This window comes from Enhydra lutris, unplaced genomic scaffold, assembly GCF_002288905.1.
Source record: "Enhydra lutris kenyoni isolate GAN:26980312 unplaced genomic scaffold, ASM228890v2 scaffoldscaffold21, whole genome shotgun sequence".
Taxonomy (NCBI): Eukaryota; Metazoa; Chordata; class Mammalia; order Carnivora; family Mustelidae; genus Enhydra; species Enhydra lutris.
The window spans coordinates 23,931,646-23,957,839 of NW_019154105.1; the positions used below are offsets into that span (position 1 = coordinate 23,931,646).

Here is a 26,194-nt window from a genome sequence, read left to right on the forward strand (position 1 = left end):
TGCCCTGTTTTTGTTTTTCTTTTTTTTTTTTTTTGCATTAAAAATCTTTCAAAATTCCTTGGGATCTTGTACAAACAAGAATTCATATATAATATATAGAACAACAAGGACAAAAGAACATTTATGTATCTATTAACAGGCTTAAGAGTATTACCTATTGAACCTTGAAACTACTTGTGAGCAGTCTCCAATCACCAATCCTATCCCTCAAACCCTACCACAATAACCACTATCATGGGTCTCTTGTTTCTCATTTTTCACTTTTTTGTTAGTGTACAGTATCTGTATGAATCCCTAAATAATATATAGTTTAGGCCTATTTATTTTTGAACTCTACATAAGTAGAATCATACCGCATATTCTTTGACTCTGTATTTGTAAGATTCATGCATACTGATGTTTGCAGCTACTGTTCACTTATTTTCACTGCTCTGTAATATTTCACTGATGAATTATTACCACAATTTTATTTTCCCCCTAACTGACATCAAGATTGTTTCTCGTTTTCTACTAGGGAGTTAAATATTATAGGCTTTGTGAGCCTTGTGGTCAACCGCCACCACTTCGTGGTAACATAAAAAGAGCCACAGGCAATGCATAACAAATGAACATGGGTGTGTTCTAATACAAACTTTATTACAAAGACAAACTAGAGGCCAGATTTGGTCTGGGGGCCACAGTTCGCTGACCTCCAACCAGAGTTCTTATATAGAATGGATTTGCTGGCTTATAGAATATGCCTTTGCTAGGCAAGGCCAATTATCCTCTAAAGAGATACCAGTTTGCACTTCCTGACTCTACATGTATTTGCTAAATTATGTGTGCTATAACTCGTTAATATATTTTTTATTATTTATTTATTTCAAAGACTTTATTTATTTATTTGACAGACAGAGATCACAAGTAGGCAGAGAGGCAGGCAGAGAGAGAGGAGTAAGCAGGCTCCCCACAGAGCAGAGAGCCCGATGTGCGGCTCGATCCCAGAACCCTGGGATCATGACCTGAGCTGAAGGCAGAGGCTTTAACCCACTGAACCACCCAGGCGCCCCTATTTTTTTTTTAAAGTAATCTCTACACCCAACATGGGGCTTGAACCTACAACCCCGAAATCAAGAGTCACATGCTCTATTGACTGAGCCAGCCAGGTGCCCCTTTTTAATTTCTGATGCCCTGATGTATGTGAAGTGTTTTTTACTATGGTTTTAATCTGTATTTCCTCTATTACTGATGTAGAACACCTTCTTATATTTGTTAGCCATTTGTAATTTCTTCTGCCATGAAGTGTCAATTCATATTTTCTGTTGAGTTTTCTTAGGTTAAATGTATATAGCAAGTCCTCTCAGTTAGTGGCCTGTTTTTTCAACTGATGGCAATTTTATGAACAAAGTTCTCGTCAGTGTAGTCCTAGTTATCCGTTTTCTTTCATTTGTATTTAGGAGCTTACATTCTGGCAGCGGACACTTGCTACCTGAGTGATGTTAGGTAAATTTCACCCCGCCTCAGTTTCCTTATGCATGAAATAAGGATAATATTAACATTTACTTCATCTGATTGTTACCAGAATTAAAATCATATAAAATGTTGAGAAAGTGCCTGAACAAAGTAAATGCTATATAAATTGCTATTATTATTATTTCCCCAAGGTAAAAAAGATTTTCTCCTGCTGGACGTGGAGCCCAATACAGGGTGTGAACACACGACCTGAGATCAAGACCTGATCTGGGATCAAGAGTCGAACCTTTAACCACTGAGCCACCCAGGTGCCCTATCTCCTCTATTTTCTTTTTTTTTTTTTAAGATTTTATTTATTTATTTGACAGACAGAGATCACAAGTAGACAGAGAGGCAGGCCGAGAGAGAGAGAGGGAAGCAGGCTCCCCGCCGAGCAGAGAGCCCGATGAGGGACTCGATCCCAGGACCCTGAGATCATGACCTGAGCCTAAGGCAGCGGCTTAACCCACTGAGCCACCCAGGCGCCCCCTCCTCTATTTTCTTTAAAAACCTGTGGCTATGGGGCGCCTGGGTGGCTCAGTTAGTTGAGCAGCTGCCTTCGGCTCAGGTCATGGTCCCAGCGTCCTGGGATTGAATCCCGCATCGGGCTCCTTGCTCAGCGGGGAGCCTGCCTTTCCCTCTGCCTCTGCTGCCACTCTGCCTGCCTGTGCTCTCTCTCTCTCTCTCTGACAAATAAATAAATAAAATTTTAAAACAAAAAAACAAAAAAACAAAACAAAAAAACCCTGTGGCTATTTCTTGAACATTCAAGGTTGCAACTGATTTTTGGGTATGGTATATTTGAAGTAGGATGTAATTCCTTCTTAATATACATATACATACATATATATACACATGAATAGCCAATTGTCCCAGAAATAATTATTGAGTAATCCTTTCTTTTCCCATTGATTTGAGTTCTTGACAGATCAAGTTTCCGTATGTTTGTGGTTTTGTGGGTTTGCACTCTACTGGATTTTATCATTGTCCTTTAATCCTTGTGAACTACCACTATATTAATTGCTAACTCTAAAGCTCTCACACTTGGTAGGTTAAGTTCTACACCACGCTCTTCTTTAAAATTTCTTTGGGATTCTTAGCTCTGTTTCCATGTAAAATTTAAAATCCACTGTCAATTTACATACACACACACCCTATCTTGAAATTTCAGCTGGAGCTACATCAATTCTATATAGATCAATTTGGGGACAATTTATATTCTTTTTATAAACATAATGTCTGTCACCTTTTTCAAAAACCTGATATATCTCTTCACTTATTTAGGTCTTCTTTAATGTCTTTCATTAAGTTTGTATTATATTTTCTTTAAAGACCCAGCAAATACATGCAGAAGTGTCTCACATTGCTTATTTCTATTAAAATGGTTTAGGTTTTTTTTCCTGTTCTTTGCGATCTGTTATACTTCCAGCATTCATTGTGCATTCTGAATCAGAGAATTCCTGTGTTTTTATAATACTTAGAAAATTAACAGTCATTTTATTTTCAAATACTGCCTCTCTCACACATTCTATTACATTATTCTAGAATTTTGAGTAAATATTTTAGGCTTTCTCACTTTATTCTCTAAGACTTTAACTTATTTTACATTTTCTATATCCTAGTCTCTTCCCAATGACTTCTAGTACCTTAGATATATTTTTTATATTTTTCAGTTCATTAATTTTCACTTTCAGCTTCTGCACAAGCTGGACCCTTCTACCTGAAATAATTAAAAATTGGACAATGTACATGAAACAATGGTTTTCAAGACACTGAGCATCAGGCAGTGATGGACAGTGACCCCTGAGGGGCAAGAAACAAATGAGATGAGCCCTACAATTGCTCCAGCTTCCTGCTTCAAGAAGTTCTAGGCTGTGGCACAGGGGAAGGAACTCAGGTGAAGCCTGGTGGTTCCCCTAAGTTCAGAAGACACAACTGAGAGCCAAGGGAGGCCAAGGCAGTTCAGATTTGCAGAGCAGACACTAGAGGAGAGCTGCACAAACAAGAGCTCCAGAGATCTACAAAACGTGCCAGAGGAAGTTATCTAAGGCCAGAGAAACAATCCATAAGAAGGTAAAGGGAAAAATACTCAAGGCTCATGTAGGCCAGGAGTAATTCCTGTCCAATCAGTCATTTGAATACCTCATAATTCATAGGGCAATAGATAGTGTACTCAAAACAGTTTTGTCCCAGAAATGAAACAAAATTAGTCCAGGACTACATGCTACTCTGGTGCCACCTAATTAAGCTTAAAAGCAAAACTGAAAGGGTTAAAGCTACTTCCCTCTGACTTGATACTTGTTCTGTATCTCAGAACAAACCTCAAGAGTATTTATAGGGATACAAGCTACCCAGCAACCAAGAAGGTAAAATTCACAATGTATGAAATCCAAAATTACCAGGCACGTAAAGAATCAGGAAAATATAACCCATGACGAGGAGGATTAAAAAAAAAACCAAAGTTGATAGAAACAAATGACAGTATTTATAGACATGGTAAATAAAAACACTGAAGACATAGTAAAGGAAACTAGCCAAAATGAAACACCAAGAAAAAAAAGGATTCAGTATTCATAACAATTTGATTAAAAAATTCTATCTCTAGAGAGAGCAATGAGGAATGAAAATGAATTTCATTTTTTCCTCTATGTTTGTATTGATTTTTGAACAAGAACAAAACAACAATAACTAACACCTGCTGAGGGCCTACAACATGCCAGCAACTCTTCTAAGTTCTTGACATGTACTAACTTGCTTAATCTTAACAAAAACTTAAGAGGTACTACCATCATTCTGTTTTACAAATAAAGAAACTGAGGGATGGGCAAGTTTGAGTAGCTTGTCTATAGGAATAGGTGACAGAGAAGGATATGAACCCAAGTAGTCAGCCTTCAGAGTAATACTTCTTTTTTTTTTTTAAAGTTTATTTTATTTTATTTTATTTGACAGACGGAGATCACAAGTAGGCAGAAAGGCAGGCAGAGAGAGAGGAAGGGAAGCAGGCTCCCTGCGGAGCGGAGAGCCTGATGTGGGGCTCAATCCCAGGACCCTGGGATCATGACCTGAGCCCAAGGCAGAGGCTTAACCCACTGAGCCACCCAGGTGCCCCCAGAGCATATACTTCTAACAAGTGTTACACAGCATCTCTAGCATACTATTTTGTAATTTTGAAACTATAATTGAAAGTTATTCATGTAACACAATTTACCCCAAATCTAGTTTGATAAATTACCTGATGGTTAATACATGTCAAATGTTCAATAGTTTTCTCTAATTTTGATTTTTCAAAAATACTCATTTCCTGGAGATTCTGAAAAAAGAATTTTATGGAAGGTGATTATTCACAGCAGATAACGGAACAAAATTAACAAAGTAAGTAACACAAGACTACAGTACTATTCTATTTGTCTTTTTAGTAACATGGAAATGCTTTGGAAAGAAAATCATTGGACATTTTACAATAATGATGTTTTTGGTTGAAAAAAAAGGGAAAGAGTTTCTTATCCTTTATATATTACTTTCACGTGTGACTGTAATAGAAGACACAGAACATCATGGATTTGTTTTTAAAGATTTATAAAGATCAATCCATTTATAAAAGGAAAAAAAACAGCAGGTTAAGTCTGATCTGATCAGGAGTATGCCCTCATGAGAGATGGCAGAGGAATATAGGGCAAAGAAGAAATAATGAGATCACAAAGACACAGGAAAGAATCCTCAGGGCCAAGCAAGAGATCAGAATTTCAAGAATAGGGTAGTCAACAGTGTAAACACAAGTACTCTTTCTTTGGTTAGGTTACATTACCCAACAGTTGCTGATGCTAAGTGGGGGACAAATGATACAAGCTGGTATTCTCTGAAAATTTTTCTAGAGCAGATTCATACTTCTATCCATATTATTCATTAAAAACAAATCAATAAAGACACCTGGACATTTGAATTATATATCTGGTTGGAAGAGTCTCTGTGCTGTGTGCATTTTTATTAAATCATTCAACCAGCATTGAGTATATACCACATACCAAGAACCCAGCAAGGAATTAGGAATGCATAGTGAGTAAAATGGATAAAGTCTCTGACATCAGTAATTAAAGCCTAGTAGAAAAGACAAACCTTAAACCATACTATACTATAATATATACCATGAATATTCTGCTAGGAAAATGAACTTTATGGCAATATACTGGAAGGGAATCTAGAGTCTTGGGTTCATTTCCTGTGTGAGGAAACGATGTCTAACCTGACTCTAAAGGCTGAATAGGAATTAACCAGGTAAAAGTACTGTAAGGGGTGAAAGACTTTTCAATAGCCTATGCAGAAAATTGGGGCAAGAAAAAGTCCATTAAGCTTGGAGTTGAGAAAATGAGATGTGGGAAATGGGGGAGATGAGTTTGGGGAAAAGAAGCTAGACCCTGAAGCAGGCAAAAGCCAATCACTGAAGTCTTTGAAAACAGTTCATAGATTTTATTTTTAAAAAGATTTATTTATTTGTCAGAGAGAGAGCGAGAGAGAGAGCATGCTCACGCACAAGCAGGGGGAACGGCAGGCAGGGGGAGAAGCAGACTCCTCACTGAGCAGGGAGCCTGATGTGGGACTTGATCCCAAGACTCTGGGATCATGACCTGAGCCAAGGCAGAAGCTTAACCGACAGAGCCACCCATTTATCTCCAGTTCAGATTTTAAATCTGATCAGATTTATATCTCTAAAAGATGACTCTGTCTTCAGGGTAAAATACATATTTAAGAGGCTGCTGATATACTAAGGCAGTTGGGAGAGAATAATGGCCAGAATGGGATGGCAGCAGGGGAACAGAAAGAAGTACACAAATTCTAAAGAAAACTACTGTGAGCTCAGGAGCCAGACTCCATCTGACTTCACAGTTAGGTGATCTTGGGCAGATTACTAAACTCTGTAACTTAGAGACCACATCTGTAAGCATTAGCTATTTGAAAAGGCAATTGTGAAGATTTACTGAGGTAGCCATGTAAAAAGCACTTAGAACAGAGCCTCCCGCATGAAAAGAGCTTAATAAGTGTTAAATATTATTTAAGAGGTAGCACACATGGGACTTGTTGATTAGTTGAGAGAAAAGAGCTTTACAGGAGAGTAGAGTCAGTGATGATGGCTGGTTTGACAACTGGGTAGATAGATGAATAACAGGAAATTACTGAAGGATTGAGAGGATTAATTTAGTTTTTAAGTAAAAGACCTACTGTAAACTCATAAATCTTGCCTTCTACATTCTAGAAAGATTCTGGTAATATGAATACCACTTTTTCTGAGCTTTCACTACTACTGCATTTTAAAATCCCGTTTCTACATTCCTTGGTCTTTTTAACAAATATGGAAAGGAATAAATCAGCGGCTTGTGCTAAAAGCTGCCATATTGCACAGAAATTTTCCATTTGGTAATTTTAACACTTATTTTTAGGAGAAAGTACATTCTGGCCGGCAGTTTTCCAAAAGATCCCAATTAAAAATATTCTGTTGGGGTAAAATTTTAACTGAAAATGTAAGACATAAAGACTACCCTTATAATGCTTATATGTTCTTATTCCTAACTTGAGCTCCTAATTTCTATGCATTAATTCAATAATACTCATTGGAAGTAAACTACGGAATCCATAATAGTAACAATAATAGCTAACGCTGAGCTCTTATAATGTTCCAAGTACTATTAAGCGCTTTATGTGCATTCCCACATTTTTTTGGAGATGATAAAAGAAAATTTAAGATACTGCCCCTAAATAGGTCACCAAAAGCACAAGCAGCAAAAGAAAAAAAAATACATAAATTGGACTTTATCGAAATTAAAAACTCTTGTGCTTTAAAGGATACCATTAAGGAAATGAAAAGGGAACTCAGAGAATGGGGTAAAGTATTTGTAAATCATGTATCTGATAAGGAGCTTGTATCAGGAATATATAAAACATTCTTACAGCTCAGTAACAATGAGGCAATAACCCAATGTAAACATGAGCAAAGGATGTGAACAGACATTTCTCCAAAGACATACAAATGGCCAAATAAGCACATGAAAAGATGCCCGATGCCATTAGCCATCAAGGAAATGCAAATCAAGACCACAGTGGGTACTACTTCATACCCACCAGCATGATGGTAATAAAGAAGACAGATAGTAACTGTTGGTGAGGATGTGGAGAAATCAGAACACTTATACACTGCTGGTGAGAATATAAATGGTACAGGTGATTTAGAAAACAGTCTCGCAGTTGCTCAAATGCTTTGGTTATCATATGAACCTAGGTATATACCCAAGATAAATGAAAACCTACATCAACAAAAAGTTATACATGAATGTTCACAGCATCATTTTTCATAATAGTCAAAGTAAAAACCACATAAATGAAAATGAAAATTTCCTGTCTATCCATACAGTGGAATGTTATTCTATAATAAAAAGGGATAAAGTATTGATACATACTACATGATGAACTTGAAAACATTATGCAAAGTGAGAGATGCCAGAGGTAAAAAACTGCATACTAAGCGATTCAATTATATGAAATGTTCGGAGTAGGCAAATCTGTAGAGACAGAAAGTCGCTCTGAGTTGCCTAGGCCCGAGGAGGTCAAGGTAAAATGGAGAACCGCTGCTAACAGGTTTTCAGGGTTTCTTTTCGAGGTCATAAAAATGCTCTAAAATTGATTGTGGTGACAGGGTAAACAAGTCTGCGAATATATTAAAAACCACTGAACTGTACACTTTAAATGGGTGAATTGAATGGTATGTGAACAAATTAGTCAAGTTGTTTTACATTAAAAAAAAAAAAATAATGTTCCTCCACATGAGGAAGGAATTTCCTATTGTGAGATCAGAGGTCAGTAATTTTCTTTTTTTTCTTTTTCTTTTTTTTTTTAAGATTTTATTTATTTATTTGAGAGAGAGACAGTGAGAGAGAGCATGAGCGAGGAGAAGATCAGAGGGAGAAGCAGACTCCCCATGGAGCTGGGAGCCCGATGCGGGACTCGATCCTGGGACTCCAGGATCACAACCTGAGCCGAAGGCAGCCGTCCAACCAACTAAGCCACCCAGGCGTCCCAAGGTCAGTAATTTTCTCTAAAGAACCAGATAATAAGTAGTTTAGGGTTTGTCGGCCAGTTTCTGCTGCAAATACTCAATTTTGCCACTGCAGCATGACAGAAGCCACAGATGAGCACAAATGAGTACAGTATTCCAGTAACGACCAACGATGTAATTTGAATTTCATAGTTTTCATATGTCATGAAATATTCTTCTTTCCATATTTTTTCAATGAGTTAAAAATGCAAAAACCATTTTTTGCACATGGTCATGCAAAAACAATGGTCTGGATTTGGTTCATGTGTCATTGTTAGCCCACCCCTTGATCTAGCTGTACATTCTAAACAGTCACTTCACAGGAAAACATAAAGACCTCCCTTTTCCCTATAAATGACCTTTCAAAAATAAGTTGATCTTATTACTTACTTTTAACTTTTCTTTTAAAGCTTCTTTTTCTGACATAATCCTTCTTAAGTCAGATAATGCAACTTCTTTTTCTTTTTCCATAAGACTTACGATATTATGGGAGATTGTGGTTTGGGTGGACTCTTGTCTTAGTGCATGTAACTGTTCCTGAGCCTTAAAGAATTAAAATATATAAATAAAAAACACTTTGGATATGCTCCAAAGATGAAAAAATGGCAAGCTATACACATACTACCTTTGCTCTCTTCTCAAAACTCAACAAAATGAATAAAATGATTAAAATAACAACAACAACAACAACAACAACAACAACATCCCAAAAGACAAAGATACTGAGGGGAAATGGCAGCTACAAAATTTTGGAAACCAGACAACAGATGGACAATTAGTGACTAAGCAGACCCAAGAAAGCTGAAATCCAAGCCAATAATGGGGAAAGCCCAGAAATGAATCAATTTGCAAATGCAGATTCCAAATAGTCCCAAAAGTAAAAACAGCTTTTTCAACTTGACCTTTTAACTTACATGGTCTTCTCCCTCCCTCAAAGTAGCACTAGAACTTCATGGGAAATTGGTATGGAACAAATTTAGACACTTTGCTCTGCTCATATACACCTTGCTCTCTGACAACTGAGGCTTCGTAACTGCACCAAGCTGTATCAATTCTCTCTTCCCTAAGTTTTTTGAACCTATAGGCTAAGTCTTTAATATCTAATATATCCAAATTGTGGGTGCTACCCACTGTTTGATAGATTCCTAACATATCTGAATCCAAAGGATAAACTTAGCTCAGAGTCAGGCTAGGACCTGTTCCAGGTAGCTTTAGAAGCAGGAGATTATCTCTAACAGATTTAACACACAGATAGACTAGAAGAGAGGAAGAATAAATACAGAAAAAATAACAGAAATCTCTGCTTTGGGAACAGGACAATAGAAACTACTACCGTACTTAGTTCTAATTATGAAGGAATATAACAAGGTCCATATATAACAGTAATTTAAAAGATTTATACTGGTTCCCTTATAGTTACTTATTCTATATAATCTGTTAGCTTAATTAATTTCTTACTTCATTATATAAGACACTTAGTTTATCTCTTTCTGCTGTCAATAATTTAACATTGGACTGTATATCCTCCATATGTTTTTCAAATCTTTCCAGCATACGCTGAAGTTCATCTCTTTCTCTTGCGATCAGATGAATTTCTGAGTTGTAATCACCCTGAAACAGAATTTAAAAACAAGTTATCATTTGTTATAATTATCACCATATGGTTGTTTCAGGATGTTGCTAATGACAGTGACTGAATAATGTCAACAGACATACAAAACACGATTTTTTATCCATAATGAGAGCAGCAGAATAGAGTGCAGGCGGGATTGGGGCAAATGTCTGGTCTTCAAATGCCCAAGAAGGGACTCTCCACCCTCCTCCCCCCGCCGCCAATGATACCACTTGATCAGATCCTGTCAGACGCTTCCAACTGTCCTTCCCCTGGAGTTGTTTATAATGCTGTAACGGAAGTGTAATCCCCAGAGCGGAAGCATCAGCAGCACGTAGGAACTTGTTACACGTGCAAGTTGGTGGGCCCACCCCAGACGTACTAAATCGGAAACTGTGGGCATAGGGCCAGTAAGCACGGTTTATCAAGCCCTCCAGGGCTTGAAGTCTATTTTTACAATGAGTTAAATATAAATATTTCTACGAGGCAGTATTCACTAAGGATGTTCACCAAGTAAGCAAATACTTCCAACATTTCTAAGACAGGATGATGCCCCTTATTTTAGTCCAATTCAAAAGACCCACTATTTTCACAACTATGTGGAAAATAAACGTGATAAATGTAGACTTGGGATTTAAGGTATCCTTTTTTTTTTTTTTTTCCCCTAAGAGAGCAAGTAAGCCAGAGAGCAGGGGAGTGGGAGAATCTTAAGCAGGTTCCACGCCCAGCATGAGCTTGACGCAGGGCTTGATCTCACAACCCTGAGGGGATATAAGTTATCTTAATATTAAAGTACTAAATGCAGAAGCCCCAGGAAGAGATAATATGGCACACTGGAAAGCATCCTGATATATGTTATTCACTACCTACTGTGCACATAACCATGTCTAATATAGACTTGGTATCTGTGAGGTACCCCTAATCTGCCACTTGGAAGTAAGTTATCTTCTTGGTTAAACAAGCAAAATCAAAGCATAATGGATGAGATCAGTTATCTGGACACCTTAAAGGATATTTTACAGTACAAAAGCAGATTAGAGTTTGAGGACTTAATTAAGGCATAGATAACTATAAAAGAAAATCTTTAACTTAACTATATCTACATAAAAATATCTTACAAAAAGAAGGTGGTTTGCATAGATTTTAGAAAAGAATTATTCAGTGAATAAAGACTTGACAGTCCTGCAGATGTGGTTATTGAGCACTGGGACAAAGCAGTGCTGAGTCCTGTACTGTCCCACTGCACTGGGGTCACAGATGGGGCCATGGCTGGCAAAATTTAGTAGGCGAGGGCAAAAACCCAGAAGTAGTGAGGGGCTCCTGAGCTCTGGGCTTGGCAAAAGTGTCAATGCTGGGGCGCCTGGGTAGCTCAGTGGGTTAAAGCCTCTGCCTTCGGCTCAGGTCATGATCCCAGGGTCCTGGGATCGAGCCCCACGTCGGGCTCTCTGCTCAGCAGGGAGACTGCTTCCCTTCCTCTCTGTCTGCCTGCCTCTCTGCCTAACTGTGATCTGTCTGTCAAATAAATAAATAAAATCTTAAAAAAAAAAAAAAGTGTCACTGCTCATCCAGCTTCTCGCCCAGAGCTAAGCTGAGGACCTGGGGTGGGGTGGGAGCTGGGGGTCTGGTTATAAATAAGGTTGGGATGGAAAAAAAAAAAAAAAAAAGATCCGACAGTCTATTTTCATTACTGTCTAGGTCTCAGCTTAAAAGACTAGTCTTCTGACTCTTCAATCAAATTTAGATCTCCCTCTTTGTATTCTTAGAGCATTCTGAAACCTTGTATGTTTTTTTCCACTAACACTATAAATGAGCTTATAAAGTTATTAACATAGTTAATTGTTTAATATACATCTTTACCACTAAAATGTAAGTTCAATAAGAGACACGCTAGGTATATTGTCTGACCACGCCTTCAGTGCCTAGCATGGTACCTAAAACGAATGAATTCTCCAACAATACTGACTGGCCTTCTTAAGTAGGAACTCTAGATCTTTTCTAAATATATCTTGCATAGACATAAATATGTAGATATTTATATTTGTGTTCATATGTAATTGTTAAGAATTCCCTTTTACCATTCCATTGTTACACACACACAGGCTCATGCACATACCTACATGATACTAAAGGCTACTAGTACAGAAACTATGTCTTCTTTATGTCACACCCAGTGCCTCATTCAGAGCAGGCACTCAGTAAGCACCTGTTGAATTGAATGTAACTTTCTACCTAGACGTGATGTGCTTTGAACCAACAAACAACAAGGGAATGAAATATTTACTAGGAACCAGGTATGAAGCTGGGCCCTTATTATCTCATATAACCCTTGGAAACGGGGGTTTCATGAAGTGAGGTAACTTGTCCAAGGTCATAAGGGCAGTTTGTGTCTCCAACTCCAAAGGCCTTTCTACTCCACTATACTTGAAACTCACAATTGGAACCGTAGTGAATACAAGCACAAGGAGAAAGGAGGCAGTGCTCACCCTACACACACTGTAGAGAATCAATGGGTGTATTTTCGACAAAGATCATTGATATTAAAAATACCAATATTTTTTTCTGAGTTACTGCAATCCTAAGAAACTGTGCCTAAGTTTGCCATAAAGCAGGATTTGAAAACTCACAGTGTGTACCAAATCCAGTTTTAGAAGACTTTGTTGTTTGCTATGTAGCTTTTTTTTTTTTTAAAGATTTTATTTATTTTATTTGTCAGACAGAGATCACAAGTAGGCAGAGAGGCAGGCAGAGAGAGAGAGGAGGAAGCAGGCTCCCTGCCGAGCAGAGAGCCCGATGTGGGACCCGATCCCAGGACCCTGGGATCACGACCTGAGCCGAAAGCAGAGGCTTTAACCCACTGAGCCACCCAGGCGCCCCTGCTATGTAGCTTCTAAACATGTTTGAAATACCCAAGTTTAGATGCAGGTGCACTCTAGTGCCCAGAACTCCACCCATTTTACACTCCACCCATTCCACTCACGTACACACCTTCCCTGCCATTCTTGCAACTTATTGGAACTCTAAAGTGCTCTGAACACTCCACCTTCCTAAACTTTAGAAAAGATTAAACTAATCAACCATTTTATGGAAGATTCTCCTCTGCAATGAAGGTGATCAATTCAGTGATTCATTTTTTCTGAGTCCTAAGTATATATGGGGCTTAAAAACAACTCAGTAACACATAAATTAACATACAGCATTGCCCCACCAATTCATTCTGCTTATAACAGATAACACAGTGTAGTGTTTTTACTAACACCTGTAAGTCAAATTCAGCCATTAGCCAATGACGTTAAAAAACAGTCCAATCAGAAAACAACCCCACACCATTTGACAATGGGCACAGGATCTACAGGAAAAAGATGATGAAACTGGTCAAATCAGCCAAGTCTGAATTATTTTTAACCTATCATCTTCACATCTATGTCAGTGACTTGATATTTTTAAACATTTGAAATTAAATGTTTTGAGTTTTAATTTTACTTCCAACTTCCCCTCATTTTATCTAGTGTGTAGATAATGTTAGAGTCATAAGCCTCCAGGACTCCTATTGTTCTGAAGCTTAAAAAAGAAAAAAAAAAAACAAGAAAAACCTGAATGAAGAGTTCAAATGATATTCATAAAACATTGAAAATAATGAAGACCTAAAATAGATACATGATTTTAATTGCTCATGAAATATGGTTACCTTTACTTAATATACATCTTTAGACTACCAACTTACAAATGTGCTGGACCTGCCCTGCACTCACTTCCACACTCTACCTGCTCCTGTTGCTTGGTTAACATGGATAATGTCTGGTGTGCACAATGTGACCCGCCTTTCTGACTGGTCCAAGGCTGGGCATAGCAAGAAGCCATGTTGTCTGCCATGTGGATAAAGCCACTCTGCTTTGAGAGAGAAAAGGCAGCTGATACCAAGAGTAAAGGATAGAAAGAAAGGAAACGTCCAGTAGCATGAATTAGTAGTTCCAGTTTCTGGAAGCCCAGATGTCCCTCCACTTACCCTACACACATAATGAGCTATTCATCTTTCCTTAATTTCCAAAATTCAGTACGTTATGCTTTGTTCTTAAGTAGTTTTCCTAATAAATGCAATGTCTCTACAGTATAGGTCATGTAAAAAAGCAAAAATCAAAATTAAGAAAAACCTTTCTTTTTTGAGGTTGTGAGTGAGTGCACACGCCTGCATATGTGAGCGAGGGGGAGGGGCCAAGGGAGAAAGAGGAAGAATCTTAAGTGGGCCCCAAGCCCAGTGAGGAGCCGGACTCTTGGTTTAATCTCATGACCCTGAGATCATGATGTGAGCCTTTCGAAATCAAGTCTGGCGATGGGTAACCGGCTGAGCCACCCAGGTACACCACCCCTCTGCTTTTAAGTAGGCTCCACATCCAGCACAGAGCCCAACGCAGGGCTTGAACTCATGACTCTGAAATCAAGACCTGAGCTGAGATCAAGACTCAGATGTTTAAATGAATGAGCCACCCAGGGGCCCCAAGAAAAACTTTTAAAAAACAAATATGAATAAAGTTATATTTAATATAATCATCACACCAGAAAAGTTTGTTCATAAAGATACACTCTTGATTATCGATCATCCTTAAAAAGAGATATTACCTTTTCTAGTGTTTTAAATATTGGAATTTTTTCTCGTGTAGAGTAATTAATGGAGCAAGATCTTCGCTGTATTATATGTTGGAGTTTTTCTAGCTCTTTCTTATAATAGTCTCGTTCTTCTTCTATACCTTTCAGAAATGTATCTAAACGAGAGGGTGACTTGTCTCGACGTTTTATTCCATGTTCTAGCCTCATCCTTTCAAGTTCCAGAGTAAGTTCTCTTTCTGTAAATTAATTAAATATTAAAAGTATTGCATATAAATTATACAATTAGCCAAACTAAGTTTTAGGATACAAGCTACTAAAAATCATTAACTTCTGTATATCATCTATCACTGGCTGGTATCAAAGAGATAAATATTGAGAAAAATGAGGAAAAAGAGCACAAATTACATTGAAAGTTTAAATAAAATCTAGTGTTCAAAGTCCTCCTACTTTTTTCCCGTCACAAGGATGGTACCATTTAGTACTATAAAATGAATAAACTATCACATGGTACTTACTTTCTGGTCACCTGAAAATGCATTAAAAGAAAATTTATCTATAAGCAATTAATCATAATATGCATGACTTTTAACATTAAGCTTGAATTTAATACAGTTTTACACAAAGAGATCAAAACATCTCATCTTTCTCCAAATAAGTACAACTATTAACTTTTACAACAAAATTTACCTTTTCTTGAGTCAAAGCAGCCTAATACTGGTAATTTCACATAGTTCAATCTAACTTATCTCTGAGGCATGAAGTGATTTTCAAGACATAATCTGATTCACTCTCACCTCTTCTTTCATTCATTTGATAGGTATTTATGGAGGATTTACTCTATGCCTAGCACTAGCTAAGAATACAAGTATGAAAAATATAGCTAAGGTCAAACAATTATTCTAACCGTGTAGAAGGATAAAATCTACAAAAGAATAAATAGCATATAATGCAATCTGGAGGATGAACTGACAAATTCATCCCAAGGAGTGACCAGAGAGAGGTAAGAAGAAAGACAAGTGGGAAGGAATGGGCTATTGGGGTAAATGCTAAGAAGTCAAATGAATGAATGAATGGAAAGTATCCACCACATTGAGCATAATGGGGATGAGGGAAGCCCTTCCAAGAGCAGCTCAGGTGGGGATGGAGGCCAGCTGGAGTGGACTGAGGAGGTAAAGGTACTAGTGATCAAGCAGAAACAGCAAGGGTAGATGACCTTTCAAGCTGTTAAAACCGTGGAAAAGAGAAAAGGGTAGCTGGAGGGGAATGGGTCAAAGTTTTTGTTATAGAATGGGAAAAGAGTAAGTATGGTTTGTTGTTGTGTTGTTTAAATTTCAGATAGCAAACAGTGTGATATTAGTTTCAGCTATACGATACAGTGATTCAACACTTTCATACACTACCCAGCGCTCATCACAAGTGCACTCCTTAATTGCCATCACCCATTTCACCCATCCCCCCCCAACCTACCTCCCCTCTGGTAACCATCGCTTTGTTCTCTAGAGTTAAGAGTCCATTTCTTTTTCCTTCCCCCCACTTTTTTTTTTTAAAGATTTTATTTTTAAGTAATCTCTACACCCAATACGGGGCTCAAACTCACAACTCCGAGATCAAGAGCTGCATGCTCTTCCAACTGAGCCAGCCACGTGCCCCAAGAGTTTATTTCTTTGTTTGCCTCTCTTTTTTTTCTCTTTGCTCATTTGTTTTCTTAAATTCCACATAAGAGCATGGTGTCTGGGTGGCTCAGTTGGTTGGGTGTCTGCCTTTGGCTCAGGTCATGATCCCAAAGTCCTAGGACTGGGTCCTGGATTGGTCTCCTGACTCAACAGGAAGTCTACTTCTCCCTCTTCCTTCTACTCCTCCCTCCTGCTCATGCTCTCTCTCTCAAGTAAGTAAAATCTTTACAAGAAAATCCCACGAGTGAAATCATATCATATTTGTCTTTTTCTGACTTATTTCACTTAGCTTAATACTCAATTTCACTTAGCTTAATACTTAATAGCTCCATCCATGTTGCTATAAATGGCAAGATTTCATTTTTTTTTAATGGCTAATATTCCATTGTATACATATACACCACATTTTTTTTTTTAAGATTTCATTTATTTATTTGTCAGAGAGAGAGAGCTCACAAGCATGGGAAGCAGCAGGCAGAGGGAGAAGCAGGCTCCCCACTGAGCAAGGAACCTGATGTGGGACTCGATCCCAGGACCCTGGGATCGTGACCTGAGCCGAAGGCAGGCACTTAACCGACTGAGCCACCCAGGCGTCCCACCACATCTTCCTTATCCACTCTTTAATTGATAGACACTCGGTTGTTTCCGTAATTTGGCTATTGTAGCTAATGCTGCTTTAACATCAAGATGCATGTATACCTTTGAATTAGTATTTTTGTGTTCTCTGGGTAAATACCTATTAGTGTGATTGATGGATTATAGGGTAGTTCTATTTTTACATTTTTGAGGAAGCTCCGTACTGTTTTCCCCAGTGGCTGCATCAGTTTGCATTCCCATCAATAGTACAAGAGTGTTCCCCTTTCTCTGCACCCTTGCCAACACCTTTTGTTTCTTGTGTTGTTGATTTTAGCCACTCTGACAGGTGTGAGGTGATATCTCACTGTAGTTTTGATTTGCATTTTCCTGATGGTAATTGATGATGAGCAACTTTTCATGTATCTATTGGCCACCTGTATGTCTATTCATGTCTTCTACCCATTTTTTTTTTTTACTGGATTATTTGTTTTTCCAGTGCTGAGTTTTATAAGCTCTTTATATATTTTGGATACTAATCCTTTATCAGGTATGTCATTCGCAAATATCTTCTCCCTTTCTGTAGGCTGCCTTTCAGTTTTGTTGATTGTTTTCTTTGCTGTGTAAAAGCTTTTTATTTTGATGTAGTCCCAATAGTTTATTTTTGCTTTTGTTTCCCTTGCCTCAAGAGACATATCAGGGTAAGTATGTTTAAATGCCAATGGACAAAAACAGTACAGATTTAAGTTATAGAAAAGGGAGAATATGCAATGTTTTAAAACTAGGATAGGATCCAGAGAACAGATGGAGGCAGTGGCCTTTCCTCAGATGGACACACTTCCATAGTAACAGGAGGGAGATAAAAATGCACAGTTTAAGATCTTGGGATAGGAAACTGACAGAAGGCCTCCCTGAAGGCTTCCATTCTCTTAGGGAACCTGAAAATCGCCCACTCAGAATGGGAGGTGGAATGAGAGTCATAGGCTTATTGAGAATGGAAAACATTTGGAATGTTCTCAGCAAAGAGTAGGAGATCAAGTGATAAGAAATATAGAGTAAGATTTCCATACATCATTGAGAGTGCTCCTGAAGTTCAGGACCATCTAATTTACTGATATGTCTGGTGCACATGCAAGCAGTACTTAGTTGCTCATGTGCACGTGTGTAGAAGGTAAATATTTTGGTTGACCTGTGGTTGGATTTTTGGCACCCTACTGCAATTGCACCACAGAAAAACAGGGAGTTTCAGATATGAAAGATCACACTGAAATGATAGGCCATAGCTAGGTATGAAAGAAACTATATTGCAAACTTTTATACACAGGTCTAAGCACTAATGTATTAACCCATTTGATCCTCAGAACAATCCTTTGGGTAGGTGCCATCATTAACTCCATAGACAGGGAAACTAAAGCATAGAGAGGTTAAGTAATGTGCTCAAGTCATTAAAGCAGTAAGTGGAGAAGGGATCAAACAGATTATCCACACAGATGCTGAAGAGCCTAGGATATTGCCTCTTTTTAACATAGAACACTGGCTTTCTTTTACTTCTGAAGACACATGGGAATTTGACAGCACCAGGCTTCTGCTCTTGCTGTTCCCTTTGCCTGGAAAAAAACGGTCCCAAATCTTTATTTGGCTGGTGTCTTGTCTCTGAGATCTTGGGTCAATCTCTAGCACATCTCCCCCTAGTTTTAATACCTTTTATCATCTAAAATTGGGCTTTTTCATTTATGTGCTACTAGTTTGTCTAGCTAGAACAAAGGCTCCACAAGAGCAGGGACTTTGTGTATTTTGTTTACCATCATATACCTTAGTACCCAAAACAGAGCCTGGCACACAACAGGCTCATACACATCTGTCGAATGAATGGATGAATTCTTACATGTTTCTTAAACTAACTCATTTAGGGCTGGTACCTAGCAGAAAGTTGCCCTACCGGGAGAAAGAGATAAAAAGAGAGAAAGAGAGAAAGAACACATGGGAATGTGTTCTTTCAATTGATACAAGTGCATCTCCTTATAAAGATTCTGCATTTCAAATTTTCACTATTTCAGGAGTTTTCCTTAGTCTTAATTAATTCTATTATCTGCACTGAAAAAGAATATACTTCTTTTGGAAAATATTCAAGCATTCCCTGTACCAACTAGTCAAAATATAAAAGAATCCTGTAAGGTTGCTGAAGGAGATTTTCCACTCTATCTACAGCATCCAGTATGGTTTCTGATATGTAATGAGCACTCTACAAATATTTATTGAATTTAAGAATGAATGAAAAGTAATCTACTAAGAAAAATAATATGTCAGGAGGGAATAACAATCACTTTAAGTTATCGACATTTTATATTTTACCTGTAACCGCAAAACTTTCCATTTTTTTGTTAAGTCTTTGCTTTTCTTGTTCAAGCTGATGAACAACAGTTTCCAGATCTGATTTTATAAGTAGTTCATCACTCAGTCTCTCCTTTTCTTTATGGCATAAATTTAATTCCTGTAAATTTTAATACTATCGTTAAGATTTCTAGTAACTTGAAAAAATATTATAGAACTTAAAATTGATATTTTGGTAAGTACATTTAATTAAGGGTAAGTCATATACATACAGACACACACTTAGTTAGTCAAATACATGGGCTCAACTAAAGCTAATTATCAACTGTGGCTAAAAGGACCACAAAACCCAAATATCAACAGGGCTCCTTTCTGAGCAGTAGAATTATTAGATTTTATTTTTTCTTAATTTGCTTAGCGTATTGTCTACCTTTTAAAATAAATATGTACTTTTGCAATAAAAAAGTTTTAAAGCCTTTTTATTTTTAAAATAAGGCAGAAGTAGACACAGTGCTCTAAGACTATCATAGGTATCACTGGTATTGTCTCAGGCTCATCTACACAACAAGAGCAGTACCTGGTTTCCTGGGGCACCTGGGTGGCTCAGTGGGTTAAGCCTCTGCCTTCAGCTCAGGTCATGGTCTCAGGGTCCTGGGATCGAAACCCACATCGGGTTCTCTGCTCAGCAGGGAGCCTGCTTCCCCCTCTCTCTCTGCCTATCTCTCTGCCTACTTGTGATCTCTCTCTCTCGGTCAAATTAATAAATAAAATCTTAGGGGGAAAAAAAAAGCAGTACCTGGACACCGAGGATTCATGGGTGAGGATGAAACTAAGGCTGTGAAGCACTGTGCACAGTGTCTAGAACATGGCAAGTGCTTAATTAACGTTAGTTACTAATATCATTAGTATTTATCTTAAAAATACTAATATAGCACTAACTGGAAAAAACAAGAAAGGTCAGAAAGTAGCTATAGCATCTTTGTCAGCCAGTACTACTGAGACTTGGTCAGAGTCCGAGACAAGCATTACGAATCACACTTGAGGGTTTATAGCGTACAAACAATAGCAGCAACCAAAAATCCCTGCCCTCACAGAGTTTACACTGTTAGTAAAAACACCATCAAAACATCTACTTTCTGTTTACTGACCTCAGGGAAGAATTTCACAGTATCTATGAGACTCAAGAGTAGAAAACATTAAAAAAAAAAAAAAAGAGTGGACAACATTTAGCAGTTTTAGTTAATTCAGTTATTCAATACTGACTTGAGTAGCTGCAAGTGAATAAAAAAAGAAGTCACTGTGATTCACAGTGAGCCTATAAAAGCAAGTGTTCAAGCACGTACAGTGTGGCAGCATATCACAATGGCTGCATTTTTAAAATTTGCCTTACGCTATCAGAACATTGTCGCTACACTGTATAAGACTATATATAATGAGAAAACTTGAAAATTAGTATTAGTCTTATTTTCTTATCTTAAAAGAAACTCATCCAATTTAACAAGCTACTAAAAAAAAATCCCCAATCATCTTTTAGGTGACTACCCAGGAGTTTTCTTTTCTTTTTTTTTTTCCACCCGGCAGTTTCTAACTGGAAGCAAGATATACTGTCAGTTCTAGACTGTAGAACTATATTCTACATCTGGGCTTATGCTGGGATGATTACTATTTTTCTTATTTGAAGACTACCAGAAGACGACAAATATTACCTAGAAAAATGATTTGCGCTACCAAACAAAGCTATTAAAAAGAGGACCGAGTGTTTTGCTTTGTTTTTTTAAATTTTATTTTTAAGTAATCTCTATACCTGACATGGAGTTTGAACTTACAACCCTGAGATCAAGAGTCACGCTCCAGGGGTACCTGGGTGGCTCAGTAAGTTAAATGTCCAACTCTTGACTTTGGCTTAGGTCATGATTTCAAGGTCGGGAGATTGAGCCCTGCAATGGCTCCCGTGCTCAATGCACAGTCTGCTTCTTATACTTTCCCTCTACTTCTCTCCCAACTCACATACACACATGCGCTCTCTTTCTCTAACATAAATAAACAAAAATCTTAAAAAAAATGAGTTGCCCACTTCGACTGAGCCAGCCAGGTGCCCCAGACTGAGTGCTTTTAATAAAAGTCAACAACTTTAACAAATAATTATCAATTTTTAGTTTTCATACTAGCAAACTGACAAGTCATGAAGTAATTAATATGAGATTAAAAAATTATAAAATCAGAAACAAAATTAAATACATCCATGGTGGAATATTACCAAGCCATAAAAAGTAAGTACTTGGATACATGCTATAACAAGCATGAAACTAGAAAATACAGTGTTAAATCAAAGAAGCCAGAAAAAATGTCCACATTATATGATTCCATTGGTATAAACTGCCCAGAATATGCAAATGTATAGAAATAGAAAGATTAGTAGTTGTCAGAGGCTGAGCTGAGGAAAATGGGGAGGGACTGCTAATGGGTATGACGTTTCTTTTTGGAGTGATGAAAATGTTTTATTACTTGATCGTCAGAATGGCTGCAACACTTCATGATTACACCAATACCAGTGAATTAAATGTTTAAGAGTGAATAATGTGTAAATTATATCTCAATTAAAAAATATATGTAAAATACAGCATGCAAATTTTCTTACCAAAATTTCTGGCAATTCAACATGACATCTACTTACCAGCTGAAGTTTTGCCATTGTTTCTTCAAGATCCCGCATTTCAGAAAGCTTTCTTTTAATCTCTTTCTAGGAATAAAAAACTTATTAGATACAGACCTAAAAGTCAAGAATATTTATCACTAAGTCACACTGCAAATAAGACCAAGTCATTTTCTTGAGTAGTCTTCCTTCTCAACAGTGAGATGGGAAGCTTTAGCTGTTTTAAGTCTCAATTTCAGTGAAGAGGAGACAAAGTCCAGGCTTCTCTTTAATTTCTTGGTATCCTGAATGCTTATGGGGAGTTATTTTTTTTTAAGATTTTATTTATTTATTTGAGAGAGAGAGAGAATGAGAGAGAGTATAAGAGGAGAGAGGTCAGCGGGAGAAGCAGACTCCGCACTGAGCAGGGAGCCTGATGTGGGACTTGATCCCAGGACTCCAGAATCACGACCTGAGCTGAAGACAGCCGCCTAACCAACTAAGCCACCCAGGCGCCCCTATGGGGAGATATCTTTAACATCTGAAACGAGAGGGCCCACTTAAAAAACCTACTTTGCCTATATACTTGTAGGACCTTCCTTGAACCTTGATTTTTTGGGTTTTTCTTATGGCACTGTTATTTCCTAACTTTCCTATCTTATTTGATTTCCCTCTACCTGCTACTACCAATGTGGAACCTCTATATAGCAAATGAGAGCGCTGAATGCCAATATTAGAATATTTTGACCCAATGTGAGCCAAACTGCCATTCTTGAACACTGCCAATGGGACCTGAGAAGGAATGTTCAGTATGTTATGTGCATGAGCAGAGAAAATGCAAAACAGAGTGGAAAAAGAGAGGAATGAGCTACAGGAATGTTCCAATGAAACTAGAGCCACAAAAAATTAAAATTGCTTTAATTATGCTCTTAATTTTATTTTTTTTAGTAGTCTCTACACCTAATATGGGCTTAAACTCATGACCCTGAGATCAAGAGTCACATGTACTTCCAACTAAGCTAGGAAAGGACCCCTATATTCTTCATTTGCAAGACTCTTTTGGCTACCCTGGCCTCTTGAGATTTTATAATTTTTTTCCATTTCTATAAAAAATGCCATTGGGATTTGGATAGGGATTGTACTGAATCTGTAGATTGCTTTGGGTACCACAGACATCTGAACAATATTAAGTCCTCCAATCCAGGAACATAGGATGTCTTTCCATTTATTTCTGTCTTCTTCAGTTTTCTTCATTAATGTTTTATAGTTTTCAGCATATGGTCTTTCGCCTCCTTGGATAAGTTTATTCCTAAGTATTTTATTCTTTTTGATGCTATTGCAAATAGGATTTTCTTAATTTACTTTTGGATTTTAATTATTTGCATATGGAAACACACCTGCTTCTTTTGCATTGATTTTGCATTCTGCAACTCTGCTGAATTTATTAGTTCTGGTTTGTGAAATCCTTAGTGTCTTCTACATATAAGATCTTGTCATCTGGAACATAATTTTACTTCTTTCTTTCCAATTTGGATGCCTTTTATTTCTTTTTCTTGCCTAGCTGCTTTGGCTAGGATTTCCGATATACACTAAACAGAACTGGTAAGAATGGGGATCCTTGCATTGCTGCTGATCCTAGAGGAAAAGCTTCAATCTTTCACCACTGAGTATAATATACTGTGGACTTTTCATATATGGCCTTCATTATGTTGAGGTATGTTACTTTTATTTCACTAATTAGTTGAAATGACATTGTACAAAACTGATTCAATGATATAGAGTCCTGATCCTCAGACTAAGTTATACCCATTCCTGGGATAACATAAATACTTCCCAAGTATTATGTAAAAACTGTGGTATACATGTAGTTTTCATGTATCCATATCTGGACACTCAATTCGGAAGTACATTCCTTTTTTAAGAATTATCTACCTGACAACCTGTGTGTGGTCTAAGTATCTCATGATCTTTCCTCTCTCACCTTCCCTCTCACAACTGTTTTCCCCCCACTTTTTAAAGCAAAGTCATGCATCTAATGTCATTCAAAATATGAAAAACTTTTGAAGCACCAAACAAAAAGATAATCAAAGTTTATGAAAGATATGTATTAAGATATGCATTAATAAGATGTATCTTATTAAGAGATATATTTCCAATAAAATTTCACTTTTCAATTCAGTAGGTATCAGCATTTGTGCTGTATTTGTCACTTTGATCCACCAATTACTAATAATTATATCACTATTCAGAGGAAAGTGTTAGCACTTTGAACCTTGTAGTCAAAGGACTTTTTTTTTTTTTTTAAAGATTTTTATTTATTTACTTGACAGAGAGAGATCACAAGTAGGCAGAGAGGCAGGCAGAGAGAGAGGAGGAAGCAGGCTCCCCACTGAGCAGGAAGCCCGATGCGGGGCTCAATCCCAGGACCCTGGGATCATGACCTGAGCCGAAGACAGAGGCTTTAATCCACTGAGCCACCCAGGTGCCCTGTCAAAGGACATTTTTTAAAATAAAAAATTTTTAAATAAATAAATAATTTCAATTCATGTATTTTTTATTGCAGAGATGTTTGATAGAGTGATCATGAAAAGATATTGAAGTATAAATATATTAAAATAGGATAAAACTGTGGAGATTTCAAGAAGAAAGAGTCATTTAGCTATATTTAAAATAACGATGTGACAGTTTTAAGAGATCCGTATTTACAACAGACTGGAAATTACATCTTTCATTTCTATATATATACTCATTATTATTTTTTAAAAGATTTTATTTTTTTTGACCGAGTGAGAGAGGGAATACAAGCAGAGGGAGTGGGAGATGGAGAAGCGGGCTCCCCGCTGAGCACGGAGTCCCATGTGGGGCTTGATCCCAGGATCATGACCTGAGCAGAAGGCAGACACTTAACGACTAAGCCACCCTGGTGCCCCCTACTCATTATTATTTTTAAAAGATTTTATTTTTAAGTAATCTCTACACCCAACTTGGGGCTCAAACTCACAATCCTGAGATCAAGAGTTGCATGCTCCTCCCACCACACCAGGCAGGTGTCCCCTTTCATATCTATTTTAAACTTAAAGATGAAAAATGTTAGCTACCAAAGTACAAACACTATTTCAGAAAATACTTTTAAAGAGCACAAAATGACACAGAGGACAAACTTCCAAAGCTTGTTCACAATGTAGAGATGAAAATCTTGAGGAAAAATAGGACAAAATCTATAGGAGAGCTATCCTAAGAAAAGGTGTGCTTTAGAAACATACCCAAGAGTGTAAACACCACTTCGGAAAACTTGAATTATGAAAAAAACAAACCAAAAGACCAAATCAGGTATCAAAGGGGGCTTACACTCACTATGTTCCAGGAGAATCAACAAATGTTCCCACAACCTAGACATACCTTTGCTTCTTCAAGTTCTTTATCAGCAGTCTCAAGCACTTCTTCTTTATGTCTTTCTAACTGCTGTGCTAACTGGTCTATTTCAGTTAATTCCTGGCAGAGTTTTTCATTTTTGTTACTTAAATTAACAACTTCAGTAGTCACTGTTTCCTTGGTTTCCATAAGCTCCTGTATATGCTTCTCCAGGTCTTTATTAGCTTGCTGAAGAAAGTCAACCTAAATTGAATTTGTAATTCACAGGTTTATGAATTTGAAAATTATCCTAAATACTGAACTTTCAAAAATATTTCAAAATGCTGTATTTTTTAAAATACTGAAAATTTAAACCACAGCTATTTTACATTTGCAATCCTACATTACTTTGATTCACAAAACTGATAGTGTGGGGTGTAATAAAAATATATGGCCATTGGCTTCCAATCTTTAAACAGGAAAGGAAAGGAAAAGCAAAACATTTGTGTGAACTTTTTCCCAACACAGAGTTCTAAAATTATGACAAGACTATCACTACAATGATACTACTACTCTAGACTGTGCTGTCCAATGTAGTAGTCACTAGCATCCACATGTGCACACTGTGGCTCCGCCCAACTGAGAAGTGCTATAAATGTAAGATAGACACAAGATTTCAAAGACGTGGTGCAAAAAAGAAAGAATGTAAAATATCTCAACATTCATATTTTACATTAATTATACATTGAAATTATATTTTGGATATACTGAGATAGATACATTATTAAAATTAATTTCATCTGTTTCTTTTTATTTTCTTAATCTGGCTACTAGAAAGTTTTACAGTT

At 37.3% G+C, this 26,194-nt stretch overlaps 1 protein-coding gene across 1 annotated transcript in view; it reads right to left on the reverse strand.

Annotated features, from left to right (window-relative positions):
- The window catches only part of LOC111148998 (centrosomal protein 135), a 79,866-nt gene that overhangs the window by 36,666 nt on the left and 17,006 nt on the right, over positions 1-26,194 (reverse strand). The window contains exons 8-14 of the mRNA XM_022505865.1: positions 25,395-25,610; positions 22,038-22,103; positions 19,385-19,523; positions 14,799-15,022; positions 10,031-10,183; positions 8,963-9,115; positions 4,724-4,801 (exon numbers count right to left, since the gene is read on the reverse strand). Of these exons, the coding sequence (XP_022361573.1) occupies positions 4,724-4,801; positions 8,963-9,115; positions 10,031-10,183; positions 14,799-15,022; positions 19,385-19,523; positions 22,038-22,103; positions 25,395-25,610 (1,029 nt within the window). The remainder of the gene's footprint in view (positions 1-4,723; positions 4,802-8,962; positions 9,116-10,030; positions 10,184-14,798; positions 15,023-19,384; positions 19,524-22,037; positions 22,104-25,394; positions 25,611-26,194) is intronic.